General features: G+C 49.0%; 1 protein-coding gene across 4 annotated transcripts in view; it reads left to right on the top strand.

Moving 5' to 3' along the window:
• Positions 1-15,103, top strand: part of MARCHF2 (membrane associated ring-CH-type finger 2) — a 34,091-nt gene that overhangs the window by 87 nt on the left and 18,901 nt on the right. Inside the window, exons 1-2 of one of the 4 annotated variants that reach the window (XM_082297766.1) lie at positions 64-141; positions 12,282-12,501. In XM_082297766.1, coding sequence (XP_082153892.1) covers positions 12,326-12,501 — 176 coding nt within the window. In that variant the 5' untranslated portion in view covers positions 64-141; positions 12,282-12,325. The other 3 variants (XM_082297767.1, XM_082297768.1, XM_082297765.1) reach the window with 3 other exon arrangements.

Raw genomic sequence — 15,103 nt, 5'->3', positions numbered from 1 at the left:
GGCCGGGCCCGCGCCCCGCTCCGCGCTCACCGGGCCGGGCAGCGCTCCGGCGCGGGGCTGCGGCGGCGGGAGCCGGGCCGAGGCGGGCGGGCCGGCCGGGGGCCCGGGAGCCCTGACAGCCCTGCCGGTATCCCCGCCGAGGTGTGTCCCCGTTGCGTGGCGCCGCGCTGCAGGTCTCGGGGGCGCTCCGCTGCCGCCGGCCCCGCTGCCCCCACGGGCGCCGTGCGAGACGCTGCCGTCGGTACGGGCTGCGCTGCGTTCGCTGTGCGGGGCCCCGGCGCCTGAGCCGCGGCCCTTCCCGGGCTGGGCTGGGCTGGGCTGGGCCGGGCCGGCACCGTCCCCCGGGAGCGCCGGGGCTGTCGCGTACAGACACACCAGGGACAGAAGTGCCGGAGGTTTGAGAAGCGGCGTTTGTTTGTTCATTAGATTCTTCTTCCCTGAGTATGAGCAGTTATTAGGAAAAGTTTCCTTTGCCTGTGGGCTCCCGTGCCTGTTTTTTTCAGGTGTTTGGGAGCGTTCTGATGCCTGTTTGTGCCCCCCCCAAGCCTTGTGTGCACGGACACGCTGCCTTGTAGAGCTTGGTGCAGAGATTTCCCAAGAGAATGAGCTCGGTGTCACAAAACAGCTGAAGAGGTTGCTGCAGTCCTGTGTTGGAGCAGCAGCTGCCTTCCTCCGTGGTGTAAGCTTAGAGTTTGTGATGGACTTTTCACGAACTGGCAATCTTCAAGTCTCTCTATCTCATTTAAACTCAGGTTTCTTGAGCCAGTTGTCTGTGACAGAGGCCAGAACTGCTGGTTTGTGGGATTGATCCAAGGGACAAGCCTGTGGCTCGTGTACAGGAAGGTGATTGTGACATGGGAGGTGTTTTTGTTGCAGTCTCAGACACTTGTTATATGTTCTAGATATGGTGGGGGGACCAAGATTACCAGCTGAAAAGCCGTGCAGAGGCCTTGGAGGCCTCTGGAGTATGCAATTGCTTGCACTTAGTGCCCACAGAAATGGTGCCACCAAGGTGTGGGGTGACACATCTGCACCACATGGTGCTGCAGAACCAGGGAGAGTTTAGGCTGTTGTTCTCTTGGAGGAAGCTGTGCAGAGCTCGAATTTTGCAGGCAGGCAGGTGGGGTGTTGCTCATGTTGGGGGTGATGATGGTGAACTGGAAGTGTCAGGGTTATCCAAAGCAGCTCTGGCTTTTTATCCTGCTTGTTTGTATTCAGTGCACTGTCGCTGCCCTGATGTGTGTGATGAAGATCTGTCAGTGGGGATCTCATCCCACCCTGTGCCCTTTATTTGCATATCCCTAAGGGACTGTTTCTGTCCCTCTCTTTAACTTTCCCTCTGTCTTTCCCTTCTGATGCAGTTTCGAGCACTTTCTTGACCTTTTTCCAGGTTCTTGTTGAGAATGCCTGTGATGTCACTGTGGTCAGCTGGCTGCACTGGCTGCTTGTGGGGACATAAAACCCTGCTTGGCTGCCACTCACACGTGCACAGTATAATCCTCTGAACAGCTGGACGTTAGTCTTGTCTTTCCAAGGCTAAAGTATTGGAATACTTTTGTGCATCTCCAAAGGATTATGCAGGGCAGTGTTTGGAGGCTGGAAGTGCCCTAGTTTTTCAGGTGTATTTGAAGCTGTGATGGTGTGTCACCTTTCAGAAACAGAGGCTGGAAGGGAAGGGAGCTGGGACTGTAAGATCTCTTTGTCACATGCATGGTGACAGTGAATTTAATAATTCCAGTTGAGGACAGAAGGTCTAGCTACCCCCAAGCACGTGCTGGGGAGTGTTGCAGGCAGCCTGCATCAGTGGGGAAGTCTTAGCTTTGCCGAGAGCAGGCCGGGTGGCACAGGGAACGGCCAAGTGTGAGCCTAATGTGTATTTCACAGACATTCTATACCAGCTGTGAAGCTGGGGGTGTCTGTGTGTGGTTAGCTGATCAGTACCACTGCCTAAGTGGAAACAGAAAATGGCATTGGAACTAATGTTCCTTGTTTTGGGTGTCTTTGGCTGCTCTTTTTTGCTGTGGAGTACACAGAGGCTGCAGGGTGAGGTCACCCTGTGCTGGACGCCAAGGGGACCATGCAGATGAGCAGAACTACAATGCACTGACTGTGAGCAGCTTCCGACAGAGTTCTTGCCTTCATGGATGCTGGGAGAGGGCCTTTCCTCTTCTAGGCGAATGATGCTGGCCCGCATCAAGCAAGCGTAGGACACGATGTTTCCCTGGGAGGAAGTACTGTTTTCTTGAAACAGCATGACCAAAATCAAGTCAAAATGCATCCATGGCAAGCTGAGGCTGGGTATGGACTCTGAGACTCTGCGAGTCTGAGGGACTGCTGCAAGTCCTCAGTAGTTCTGCAAGTAGAGGCACAAAGCAAAATAGGCATTTGGGGACTTTTTTCACTATTATTTTAAAAATCTTGGTTTTTCACACTAGGAACATGGAAGCTTTTCTTAGAAAATGAAGGGAGGAATCAGGCATCCTGAACTATAAACTACAGGATGAGTTTGTTTCTTTCTCCACTTGACTTTGACTCAGCTTTGGATATTTGGAGATTTCAGAGTTTCCGTTTCCAAACTGTTTTTTTCCCCCTCCAGACTGAAGTTTGAGCTGGTGTGTCTCTTTTCCCTCCCAGTCTAATTTACTCTGATTAACTTATGCTTCTGCCTGCTCTTAGCTCCAGCCTTTCCCACAAGAGGGAAATGGTCTCAGTTACTGACTCTTGTCCCCTTGGAGGCACTCTGGGCACATCTCAGTGAGTGACACCTGAGCACACGGGTATCTGTGATGTCCAGGACAAGCCACGTGGAAAACTAAGCCCGGGGCACTTTTCTGTGAAGGAAACGAGCATAGCACTAAAGCAGGGTGGGCAAGTGGTCTCCATGAAGTCCGTGTATGTTAGGTTTCTCTGGTGGTAAAATGACGCATTAATCTGTGCTGAGGCTTATCACGTTTGTGGCTTATCACGTTTGTGGCTTATCGCGTTTGTGGCTTATCGCGTTTGTGGCTTACCAGCACAGTTCATGTCATGCACATGAACAGCAGGATCTCCCCCTCTCCAGTCCTGGTCTTGTTCTCTCTCCAGCTCCGACTGTAGCAGGTGTTCCCCAGAAACTTCTGTCTTTGTGCCGTGTTTGCTGTAAGTAGACCAGCTCAGCTGTAGCTGATTGCAGCAGCATTGCAGCTCAGCTGGGAGAGGGGGTTTCCCACTGCAGCTGGTTTGGGAGAGCTCTTGGCTGGTCATCTTGCTGGGTGAAAGCAGGGAAGTCACTACTGGGTGTCTTAGGGTCTTCTGCACCTTTCCTGGGAGTGGAATGTGCCTCTCCTGCTGTGCAGTTACAGCCTGTGAGAGCTCTAAGCACTGAAGGTAAAGTGCAGAAGGACAAAATCCTGAAAGCAGGGACTGCTGGCATGTCCTGAGGCAGGCACTGAACCCCGTGCATCCTCCAGTGAAGGGAGCAGCCCAGCAGGAGCTGTACTGACCTGCAGCTCTTCCTACCCATCAGCCTTGCAAATGCCTTTCCTGCCCCAGTCCTCTCTAGATCAGTGTTACAGTTTGGAATCTGTCATTTGCCCCCATTTCAAATAAATAGGCATCTGTAAGTTTTCTTCCAGGTTTTTCTTCCAGGTTTTATGTAGCAATTCTAACTAAACTTTCCAATTCCTGATAGAACTCAAGATGATTATGTGTGGTTAACCTCAAGGACAGACGTGCTGTAACTGTTGTTGCAGTTTTAATCAGTTGTCATGAAATTAGTGATAGACTGAAGGAAACATTCTCTTCCAGTTCCTAAAAAGAGGGAACAAGGGGCAAGGAGCAGGACTGGCTCAGGAAATAAGAGTACAAACAAATCAAACGTACCTTCTAAAGCACTTTTCTGCAAAAAGGAGAATGCACCAAGCTTGTGTAGTCTTGGCTTGAACAGCAGTTCCTTTGTTAGAAGTTTTGAGAGCTTTAGTCCTGTTTCAGCTGAAAGCTTTTTGGGGTTAGATTTGAGAATGGTGGGAGGGGAAAGGTAAACTTCAATTCTGGACCGTTTCCAATTTATTTCCTCCCACTTTTTCTTGTACTTCCCTGCAGACAAATCAGATAAGGCCTGTGTCCAGAAGAACTAGAAATGCAGCCTAAGCAAAACATTGCAAGCTGAAACTGAGAGAGTTTTGCAGCACAGATACCAATTGTGAAGTTTCACTTGAGGATTGAGGAGGGAATCTGTAGCAGTAAGGAGTGGGCAGAAGGGAGACACTGATGCAGTTGGCTGGGATCAGTGGACCCTTCTCTCTGGCTGACCATGGGGATGCTCTCAGCTGGTGTCTGCTCTGGAGCTCTCTAGAGTGGCGTGGTGAGTCACAGGCTGCCTTTGGTGGCGCCTTTGCTGGAAAGCTCTTTGAAAGCTGAATGTTCTGAGGAGATTTGTGATACAGCTAGGTTGAAAAATACTAATAGTCAAGTTAAATTCCAGATCAAATGTCTCCTGGGAGCTGAGTGTGCTGCCTGGTTTCGTGCAGCGGTTGCGCACGGGCCGCGCCGCTCTGGGCAGTCGGGGTGAGCAGGGCTGCTGCGTGCTGTGCTGGTGGTTTGCTCCAGCTCCAGGTCATCTCCAAGCACAGCGTTGTTATTTGTATAGCAGTGTAAATGGTGCTCTATAAACCAAGAAGGAAAGCACTGGGGAGCATGCAAGTTCTTTCTCACCTGGGCTTCCCAATCCTGAAATAATGTGTTGCCTCCTCCTGAGTTGTGCCCTTTGAGGGACTGAGCAGTTCCATGGTGCATGGGTGCTGCAGTCTTGATTTGGTGCATGTGTTACTGCTACACTGAAATTCTGTTTCCTGAGGTGTTACCCACAGCTGGAAAATCCATTTGTTCTGAGCAAAGGGCAACTGCCTGGCAAGTGACTCTGCAGGACTGGGGAGCACTGGAGCTTTGGCCTTCCTGCAGAGGCTGCCTCTCTTTAAAGAGGAGCTCGCTGAAGCAATAGAGCTGGGAAGCTGATGTGTCTGCTGCTGGTGTTTTGTAAAGTACGGGGGTGCAGAGAGATGTGAGAGGCCACACAGCTCTGGTCCCTTCAGCAGGGCAGGGCTGTTGTGTCTGATGGGCTGGCTGTTGTTCCCAGTGGTGGGTGGCACTCAGCAAGCATTGCTTTGTAGGCATGATAATACGTTTTTTTTCACCCTGGTTCATGGTTTCAGTTTCAAGTCTTACTAATGCATCTTTCTTTCCATGGAGAAAGAGAGTGATGAAACGCAGAGGGAGGTGGGTGCAGAGTCTGTGTAGTTGCGTTATGTAGTGAGTTGTGCTGCTGTTCACCTCTGAAAGCTGATGTCTTTTGAATCCTCAGAGGAGTCGCAGGTGTTCCTCGTGCCCCAGCTGGTTTTCAGTTGTTCCCTTATGAAACTTGTTATTAAAATGGCTGAATTTTGATTGGAGAGACCCTTTGCAAAGAATTTTCTTCTAATGTTGCAATTCGTTTTTCCAGATGTCGGTAATTAAAGTGCAGTAAACTTTCCTTTCATACGGCCTTGTGGCAGACAGCAAGTCATGAAAGAACTCAGATAACTTTGTTCATTTTGGCATTCCAGCTGTAACATACAGCCTAATCTTTCCCAAGCATAGTAAGAAAAAAATCATCCTTTAGGCTGCTTCTTTTCATACTGATTTTTTTCTCAACATCTAAGCTTGAACCTTTTGCTTCTTTTTGAATATTGAGTAACCCTATTAGGCAATGAAGAAAACTTGTTTGAGAAACAGTGGGTGAACAACATGATAGGTACCCTGAAATCCAGGGAGCCCTGCTGTGTTGCAGCTCTGCTGTGTCCACATGAGACCCGTGCCTTTGGCTTGTTTGAAAGTTGGGGTTCTCACCTGCCGGGAGCCCCCCTGAGCCCCACAGGGGCTTCATCTTTGCCAGCCAATAGTTTTCCATTGCTTCAAGACATGGAGATGAAGTGAAACTACTGCAGATGTTGATCCAATATGCTGAAGTTTTGGAGAGGAGGGATGTGTGTGGATGTTGGGTTTGGGAAACAGCAGTTATTGATTACCAAGCCTTGCTGCAGTATTTTTTTTACCAATGGGGAGTAGAAGTCAGACCCTGGTAATGTGTCTCTTCGGAAAAAATGGAAGTGGAAGACTGTCTTTTCATCTGTCTCTGCAAAGCCTTTTGCCATAACCTAAACAATCGAGACTTCAGAGAGCTTCTAGAATATGTCAAAAGAGTTTCTTGGTATAGAGAAGTTATGATCATTTGTCCCCAGCAGCAGCCAGTGAGTGAAGGCGTGAGTTACCCTTGACTGCTGCTGAGCTGTGTTTTTGGAATAGTGGAGAGGCAGCCCAGCCAAGTCTGGCTGTGGTCATGTACAAATGTGACAAAGGGGTCCAGAAAGGCTGTGTCCTCTAAGCTTCTGACCTCCTCCTGGGTGCTACAGGGTTAAACTTGGAGCATGTGTTTTTAAACTCAGCCCCAGGGATGAGGCAGGTGAGCCTCTGGAGTCAGCCTGAAGCTTTTGCTGTTAAAGGTGTAGGAGGAGTTCCCTGGTGTGGAGCTTTATCAGAAGGTTCACAAGCTCCCAGAATGTTGTGCCTTGATTATTTTTTTCCCTTGCTTTTTGGGGTTTGTTTTAGCCCAGGGTCAGGGCTGTCCCCTGGCTCTGATCCACAGCATTGCTCCACTGGCATCCTCTGAAGAGCAAGCTGTGGCTGAAGTTTTTACAGCATCTCCTTTAGCTGCAACTGCCAACCAAATGTTGCAGGCAGGGCAGGAAAAAGAGAAGCTCCTGGAGAGTGAAATGCTTTTCTGTGTGTTACTTACCAAATTTTAAAATGTTTTAGAAGCTGTTGCATGGCATCAGATCTTATTTTGAATGTTGAGGTATATGCCATAAAATGCTGTGTCACTTTTCTCACTGGACAGGGCTCCTTGCACTCTGACTTTAGGGCTGTTGTGTTCAGGTGACTTCTGAGCACAGGACTAATGAGATTTCTTCCCAGGCCCTGAGTGATGGGAGAGTTGCTGATGGGTCAAGCGTGGGCAGATCCTCTGCTGGCTTTTTGGGTACTTTTAGGGTGTTACATAGCAGACCTGCAGGGTAACTTTGGGGAGTCAGTTGAGGTATAAAATAATGTGTTTTTAATAAAGAACAAAATAATACTGTGGTTTCCAACCCTCAGCAGAGAGTATGTTTAAACAAACAAAACTGAAAACAAAGCCCTGCACAGTTTGGGACAGGTTCTTGGGGTTTTTTGTTGATTTTGTATTTTTTTTTTCTTTCGATTAATCCACTTAGGCAACATTTCAACAGTAGCAGGGAGCACTTCAGGCCACTCATTGCATCCCATCCACGTGTATCTCTGGTGGCAGTGTCTTAGGTGTGTGATCACTTGGGTGTGAGGGCCTAGAGGCCAGAGGTAGAAGAGGGGGTACTCTGCCAGTCACCCGGAGCACGGGGGCTGCAGGTACACCTCAGTAGGCAGAACTGGTGCTGCAGGATGTGCTGCACAGCTGGGATTGAGCCTGGGCTGTGGGAAGATGTGTGTTAGCTGTGTGAGATAGGGTGTGTGGGAGCAGGTGCTTAGATGTGTGAAGGAAGCAATTCTTTGTATGGTGTCTCTCAAGGTGGAGAGAGATGTTCAGATGGTTGTAGGGCCCAGGATTTGGGAAATCCAGTTTTAGTGGTGAAAAGGAAAGCATTGATGTTTGGAAATGCCCTTTAGCAACTGGAAATCTGTTCACTGGTGACATTTGCAGGATTGTATGATTAGAAAACTCAGTGTCTGCGTGCCCAAAGTGGCTAAAAGGGCTTTGGAAAGCAGGCTGGGAAGCCTTGCACCTGGGGTCAAACTTCAGCTCATGTGAGCAGTGGTCGGAGCTCTGATCTGCCATCAGTGAGTGGGTTACCTGCTAAAAACTGAAAAAAACTCCCTGTGTACAGATGAGTGGGTTATGTTGGCTACACAACTTGGTTATCTCAGGTGGCACCATGGGTGAGGTGCCAGGTCTCAGTTACAGTAATCAGGGAAATGGGTTGCTCAGTGAGAGGAACAGACTGGGCTGCTGGCAGCATCAGTGTTGGGTTTTTCCTTGGTGGACATGTCCCAGGGAAGCCGGTCTGTTCAGGAGCTGGTGCGTATGTGCTGCACCCGAAGAAGGTGGAGCTGGTTCTAGCTCCAGTTTGCTCTGGATCCTGTCAAAGCTGCAGGATTGCTCCAAGGCTTTAGACTGGTTGGGATATTCATTAGTGGGCAGGCTGTGAGCAGCACGGCAGAGCCATGACTTGCACCTGACAGTCCCCATTACTGCCGTCATTTGGCTGAAGCTTTTCCTATTGTCTTTCTCATCTTGTGCTTTTCACTTTGTGGCTTTGATCCAGGTGTTCATCTGGCCTGCTGTGGTTTCCCTGTCTAGGAGAAATAACTGTTTTGTCCATCTTCAAAGTCCAGATATGGAGAGCAGAGCTGGGGGACGCTTTAGCTCCTTGACTTGTGCTTACTTCTGCTGGGCACATCTCCTGGATGGAGAGCACTGGTCCAACCTGATCTCTGCAGTCTTTTGAGGAAGTTTTGCCTGCCTCATTGCCCTTTGGATGACATAAACTGGATTACAAATCTCATTGCAATGCATGAGGACTGACAAGGGGGAGTATCTTGCAGGCATGTTTCACTTAAGCCGTGGAGCGGGATCCTGCACCAGCGCCCCGTCTCTGCCTTGGAGCGCTGACAGAGCACAAGCTGCTCTTCGAGGAACTGCCTTGTTTTGCTGCACATGTTTGAGTTTTGGAATTCTAGTGCAGAACTTGCTCTTCTGAGCCAACTTTCCATAAACAGGGTTTGTTTTTTTCAATTTGAGTAATATCTACAAACTCAGCCCTTTATGTTCTGGATCTGCTTAGAAGCTGAGGATGCAAAGTGTTGCTGAGAAGAGGCTTCTGGTTTATTTGCTTATGTCTAACTGTGGCAGCAGAGGGGATGTTGATAATAAACCTAGTGTCTCCAAGACTTTTTTTAAAAATGTGGACAAGAAGTGGGCTCAGAAATCACAGGTGCTTAGAAAAAAAATCAGTGTGTGGTTCAAACCAGCTGTTTGGATCTTGTTACTCACCCCGGGATTTTGATGTTTCTGTTGCAAATGGAGCTGGGGAAGGGGTTAGAGCACAAATCTGATGATGAGTGGCTGAGGGAGCTGGGTGTTCAGAAAAGGAGGTACAGGGGGAACCTTCTTGCTCACTAAAACTCCCTGAAAGGAGAGTTCAGCCAGGTGGGAGTCAGTCACTTCTCCCAGGTAACGAGTGACAGGATGAGAGGAAACAACCTCAAGTCATACTGGGGAGGTTTAGGCTGAAAAAATTCCTTCATGGAAAGCGTGGTCAGGCACTGGCACAGCTGTCCAGGGCAGTGGTGGAGTCCCCATCCCTGCAGGGATTTAAAAGCTGTGTGGATGCGGCACTTGGGGACATGGGTTAGTGGTGGCCTTGGCACTGCTGGGGCAACAGTTGGAATAGATGATCTCAAAGGCCCTTTCCAACCTGAACAATTCTGTGAACACTGGCTTTGGGCTGGATGAGCTGTTGACAATTGTGAGAGAAGGCTGTGTGTTGATGAGCTGATCCTTCAGGGATCAGGAAAGGGACTGACTTGGCTGTACACCGTGGTTCATGTTCCACTGGGTATGGAACTGGGACCCGAGTGCACTGCAGATGTTATCTTCGGATTTCAGTTACTTCTTTACTAACCATGAAAACCTTGCTGCTTTTCCTTCATATTTGCTGAATGGCATGAGTCAGATATTAAAGCAGTGACTTCAGGTTCCGCCCTGGGCTGGACCCCGACAAGGAAACGCCAAATAAGTTGTACCAGAAACCCGTGCGTTGCCTGAAGGGCGGCAGGGTGGCCATTCCCTTCCAGGGCAAGGCCATGGGGCTGCCTGTGTCTGTCAGATGGGGAGCACAAAGAGCCTCAGTATAAATACGCCCAGGACACAGTCAGTGAGGGCAGTTTTATTCCAGTACACAGAATGGACCTTTTTCCTCTGGACTTTAAGCAACATTTTGGCCGAACAAATGGAGCTGACCTTTTTGTTAAAAGCATGTTATCTTCTCATGCTTGTTTCAGTAAGAGGTTGTTAAAATTGAAAGAACTCCTTAACTTGCAGAACAGCTGACTTAAGTAATTCCAATAGCATTTATCATTTTACCTTTTGCTCCTTGGAGTTGGAGAGTTTGTAGTCTTTTTTTTTGACGAGGAGAAATAAGAACAGTAGCTCTAACTCTGTGTGTTCTTTGCACAGGTGGAGAGAGAGGCTGAGTCTATGAAGTTAATTTTTAAGTTGATGAAAAGATTCACATTTGTTTTGAAGATGACTGACCTGCCCACAAGCTCAAGTTTGTTCCTGCTCAGATGCAAAGGAAGGATTACAGATACTTACCAAGAGCAGCTTTAATAAAGAGATCAGAAAGTCTTCTATTAGAAACTGGAAACTATTCTGTAAAGTGAGGGAATGCTACCAAAGTTGGCATCTGGTGCTGAGGCACCAGTGAAGAGCTCTCTCCCTCTTGAACGCAGGTACATGAAGGAAACTGTCTTGACAGATGAAGTCCTTGGTTGTGTGAGTTGCTTAATTTCCAAGACATGGAAAAGCACTTGTGCTTACCCAAATCAGTGTTTTCAGGGCTTCAGGGATCACATTCTTGTACTGGCTCTTTGGTCCTCTGTAGTGTGGCCAAGCCTCCAACCAGGAACGAGCCCTTATTTTCTTTAGTTATTTTAGTTAGATTTTGGCTTAGTTGAATCTGACAGAACTGCAGTTTCATGGGAATGTTTGACTCCTGTTGTGCACAGAGATCTCAAAACAAAAAAGCCTTTCCTTGGACGGGATGGTGAAGATTTGTTTGCCTGCTCCTACCTCCAGGAGACAAAGATTGCAGATTCACCCCATTCCCCTGAAATTTAACAAACCTAATTATTTTCATGTATCTTCTTTGGGGTTGTGGTTATTTTATCTCCTTTTATTCCTCTCCTTTTTTCCTTTTCATTGCTTTCATTTGAACTTCTTTTATGGATTTATTTCATCTTGAATCCAGTCGCCAGGATGAGGCAGCATTCCATCTCTGCTCCCAGCAGTGCTGGCGCACAGGGATTACTGTGCGTGCCTTACATAAGGCAGCCCTGTTTACAGACACAGGGATTTTGGTTTTACCAGCAGTATGATGTTGTTGGATTGTGTTCAGCGTGACTCACTGTAACCCCAGCTCTTTATTTCTGCTGCCTCTCGGGGACCAGGTTAAAGGCGATTGGCAAAAACAGGATTTTTCGGAGCCTGCAGAGCATACCTGATTTTGGGGATGAGATATCCCCTGCCAGGGAGGAACTTGGCTGTTTCTGGCAGCTTGGGTGAGCTGCTGCTTTCCCTCAAAGGCAGAGAGCTCTGCTGTCCACACATGGCTCATCAGAGCCAGCTCCTGGTTGGCCATGTTGGGCTTTTCTCTGCATCTTCTCTCCAGTTCTTGCATTTGCTGTTTGTTCCATGTGTTCTCTTTGCTGGGTAAATGTTGGAAATGTGCTGGTGTGCTTTGCTGTTTGCACGTGGCTCTTGTAAAAGTCATGATTGGTCTGAACAGTTAAAAGAGAAAGGAGGCAGGCTGGCCTGCTGCCCATCCCAGGGAGGATTTTTGGTGCTTTTGGGAGGTTCATATCCACACATTCACTGTTGGGGCGTACTACAGGGGATATAGAAATGGAAGCATGTGCATTGCGTTAAAGAAATAAAGGGAAAGATCAAAGATGGGGTGGGGGAGCCTTTTGGGCTTGGACAGTCTTTCAAGTGCTCAGAAAGCTCCTGAAGGCAGCTGAGAAGGGCTTTCTGAACCCAGCCACATAAACAGGTTTAGGTGCCCTGTTCAGGTGGAACTTAGCTGTGTTGATGGAGAGTATAGGTTTTCGGGATGGTTCTAGCCAGACCAGCACAGGCCCATGGGGCTTCTCGTTTGGTTCCCCATCTCTGTGTTGGCACATTCAGTTTGAAAGGCTTCATGAGGTTAAAGGGTGGTTACCAGGAATTCTCTCTGGGAAAGGCAGATTTGCAATTCTGATGGTAAGTTATGTAAGTAGAACACTTGGAGCCTTAATTTTATGGTAAGGCAGCCTCACAAAGCCTATTAAAGGGGACAGAAGACTCACAAAACGCGTGTCTGTTGGGGCCCTGGGGCGCTGCTAGCGCGAGCAGGGCTGAAGGAGGGTGAGGGGTTGGGCACTCCAGGGTTCCGAGATGTGACTGTGCTGCTGTTGTGCAGGTCTCCCGGGTGCCAGGCCCGGGACAGAGGGGCCCGGAGCTGCCATGACGACGGGCGACTGCTGCCACCTCCCCGGCTCCCTCTGCGACTGCCCGGGAAGTGCTGCCCTCTCCAAGTCGGTGGAGGACTCGGACATCGGCCGCCCGCAGTACATCACACAGGTCACCGCCAAGGACGGGCGCCTCCTCTCCACGGTGATCAAGGCTCTGGGCGCCCAGAGGTGAGGCTGCCGCAGGAACAGGGCTCAGGGCTGCAGCTGGGCTCCTCCCCTTTTCGGGTGGCTCAGGGGTACGGGGAGGCGACAAAGTCTTGTTTAGTGAAGGAGTTTGCCAGGGTGCTAATACTGAGTGTGAATCCTCGTGAGCCAGCTGCTTGCCCGGCCTGTGCCCTCCGCGGGGCTCCCGCTGTCCCGTGTGCTGGTGGCCTGGAGCTGGCGTGCTCATGGAAGCCCCAGACCTGCGGCCGCTCAGGATGAGGTGGCACAGGTGTCTCTCCTGCACGCTGCTGTCACGGCCTCGGGGGCAGCAGCAAAGCTGGGGCCGTGCTGTTCATGGAGACATTTGAAGGGCTGGAAGGGGAGCACAGCCCCTGTTCTGGGAGCATCCATGGAGTAAAGGCATGGTGTTGATCTTCCGCCACAGCGAGGGGAGGGTGTTTGTGTTGCAGGAACTACAGCATCCAGCTGTTGCTGGAGGGGACACGTGGCAGCTTCACTGGCTCAGACTCCTCCTGATGTGACTTCTTGTCATGTATTTTGAATAGCTTCCAGAGAAGAGGACGTTTGGCAGCATTGTTCACTCCAGCTACCGAGAGCATTTGTGTCACATTTTGTGTTCAGAAATCCTGTCTGAACAGCTGTTAATTTTTTTCAATGAATTTGGTCAAATATTTATGGGATGTGAAAGCAGTGGTTGCAGACATGGGGAAGGAATGCAGGGAACCTGGATGAGAATAGAGGCAAACATAATTGCTGCGTCCAGCAAACCTGGAGCAGGCCAGTAAAAATGTGAAAGGAACTGGGCTTGCTCTCTGGCAATAGATAGGCTGGGTGAGAAGTTGTTTAACCCTTAAGAACTTTTGGGGGTGTAATAATCATGTGGGAAAACTACCTGGAAACACGTTAAAAAACCCAACAGGATTCTTTATGACATGGACACCAGTTTGTTTCTTTTGATGGTGGGTTTCCTTGTCACCAGCACTTAGCACAAAAGCCAGGAGCAGCGTGACTGCACTGGAATGTTGAATTACTGATATGGTGTCTACAGCCTGCTGGAAAACTGTCTGAGTGTGTATCATGTGGGAGTGTGACCAGGCCCCCACCCAGGGCAGGGGGGGAAGGAAGGAAGGAAAATGAAGTCTGATAAGAATTTTTTTCACACACTGTCAGCAGATTTTTTCATTTTGGATTTTTTGTTGGTAGCCAAGGTTATAGTAATGTGCTGGAAATATGAAACTTCCCAACAGGAAGAGAACGAATGAAATATCTTGCAGATGCTTTTCTTAGGAAATGACAAATGCATGAGAGCACTGGAGGCTCTAGGGGATTGTCTGTCCATGTCACTAGGGCTCTGTGTGCAGGCTGTACTTCTGCTGTACTGGTACAGCATTTTATGGCAATAAGTGTTACAGAATCATCAAATAATTCAAATTGGAAGGGAATTCTGTAGGATGTCTGGTCCAGCCTCCTTTTAGAGCAGGCCTGCTCAGAGCCTTGTCTGATGTAGTTTCCAGGATCTCTGAGGATGACGTTTCCACCACCTCCCCAGACTCCTTGTACCTTTTGCAGGGATTGTCTTGGCTGAGGAAGTCCCCTAAATAAAAGGCATGTAAAAAGGAGGTGAGAACAGGGACAGTGATGTTTGGCAGAGAGAAGGGGATGGTGTACATTGGGTGTAATTTGCTTCACAGACTTAAATATAAATAAAAGTCCAATTGGGATGAAACCAGCTAAATGTTGAATTGAAAGTGGTAGAGATCTCCTGTGGCACACAGAGAGGAATCTTGCTTCTCCTTTAGCGAGCTGACATGCACTTCCTTGCTGGCTCTTCTCTTTCCTTCCTGTCCCACCAACCTTTTTCCCCAGTGTGCTCCTTTTCCTTGAACTGTGCTTCCGTGTCTCACTCTTGCTTTCTGTGCAAACTAATGGAAGTGGTCCTGCTGCTTTTGAAGATTACCAAGTGCTTGCTCTGACTGTTGTGTTGCAATCCCACAAACTTCTGCAGTCAAGTGGGGTTTTTTGAAGTCAGAACAGCAGTGGAGTGGGAGCTAATGGTATGGGTTCTGTGTGGCTTTTGTTCTGTCAGCAATACGTAAAAAAAAATGGTATCTGATATCACTCACCTGGATTTCAAGAGGACATACAATAGGGTCATTGAAACAAAGATGTTCCTTTCTCTCCCTCTTGCACCCCTAAATCTGGGCAGCTTTGGATGGAAGAGGAAAATGGTGTGAAAGAAACAGCTGGTTGGAAGGTGGAAAGAGAGATGCTAGTGAGGGCCTGGTGTCCATGGTCCAGGGAAGACAATCCTGTCCTAGGCCTCTGCTGTCCAGCATTTTGTTCCTAAATGATCTCAGTGATCAGTGGATGCTGAAGAGATGTACTGAACTGCTGAGAACAGCAAACTTTGGTGTCTAGAGCCATTTGGGCCTTCCCTGGGAGCCCAAAACATCCTCATCATGGGGCTGGCATATGTGGCACAGGGCTGCTAACAAACCTGTGCCTTGGGATGCCAGCTGGGATGCCCCATCCCTGTAAGTGTTCCAGGCCAGAGTGGCTGTGGCTTTGAGCAAGCTGGTGTAGTGAAAGGTGTAGCACTAATTGT

The sequence above is a fragment of the Coloeus monedula genome, assembly GCF_965178545.1.
Source record: "Coloeus monedula genome assembly, chromosome: 27".
Lineage (NCBI taxonomy): Eukaryota > Metazoa > Chordata > Aves > Passeriformes > Corvidae > Coloeus > Coloeus monedula.
The sequence above is the reverse complement of the archived record's forward strand: the minus strand, read 5'-3'. Positions and strand labels throughout refer to the sequence as shown.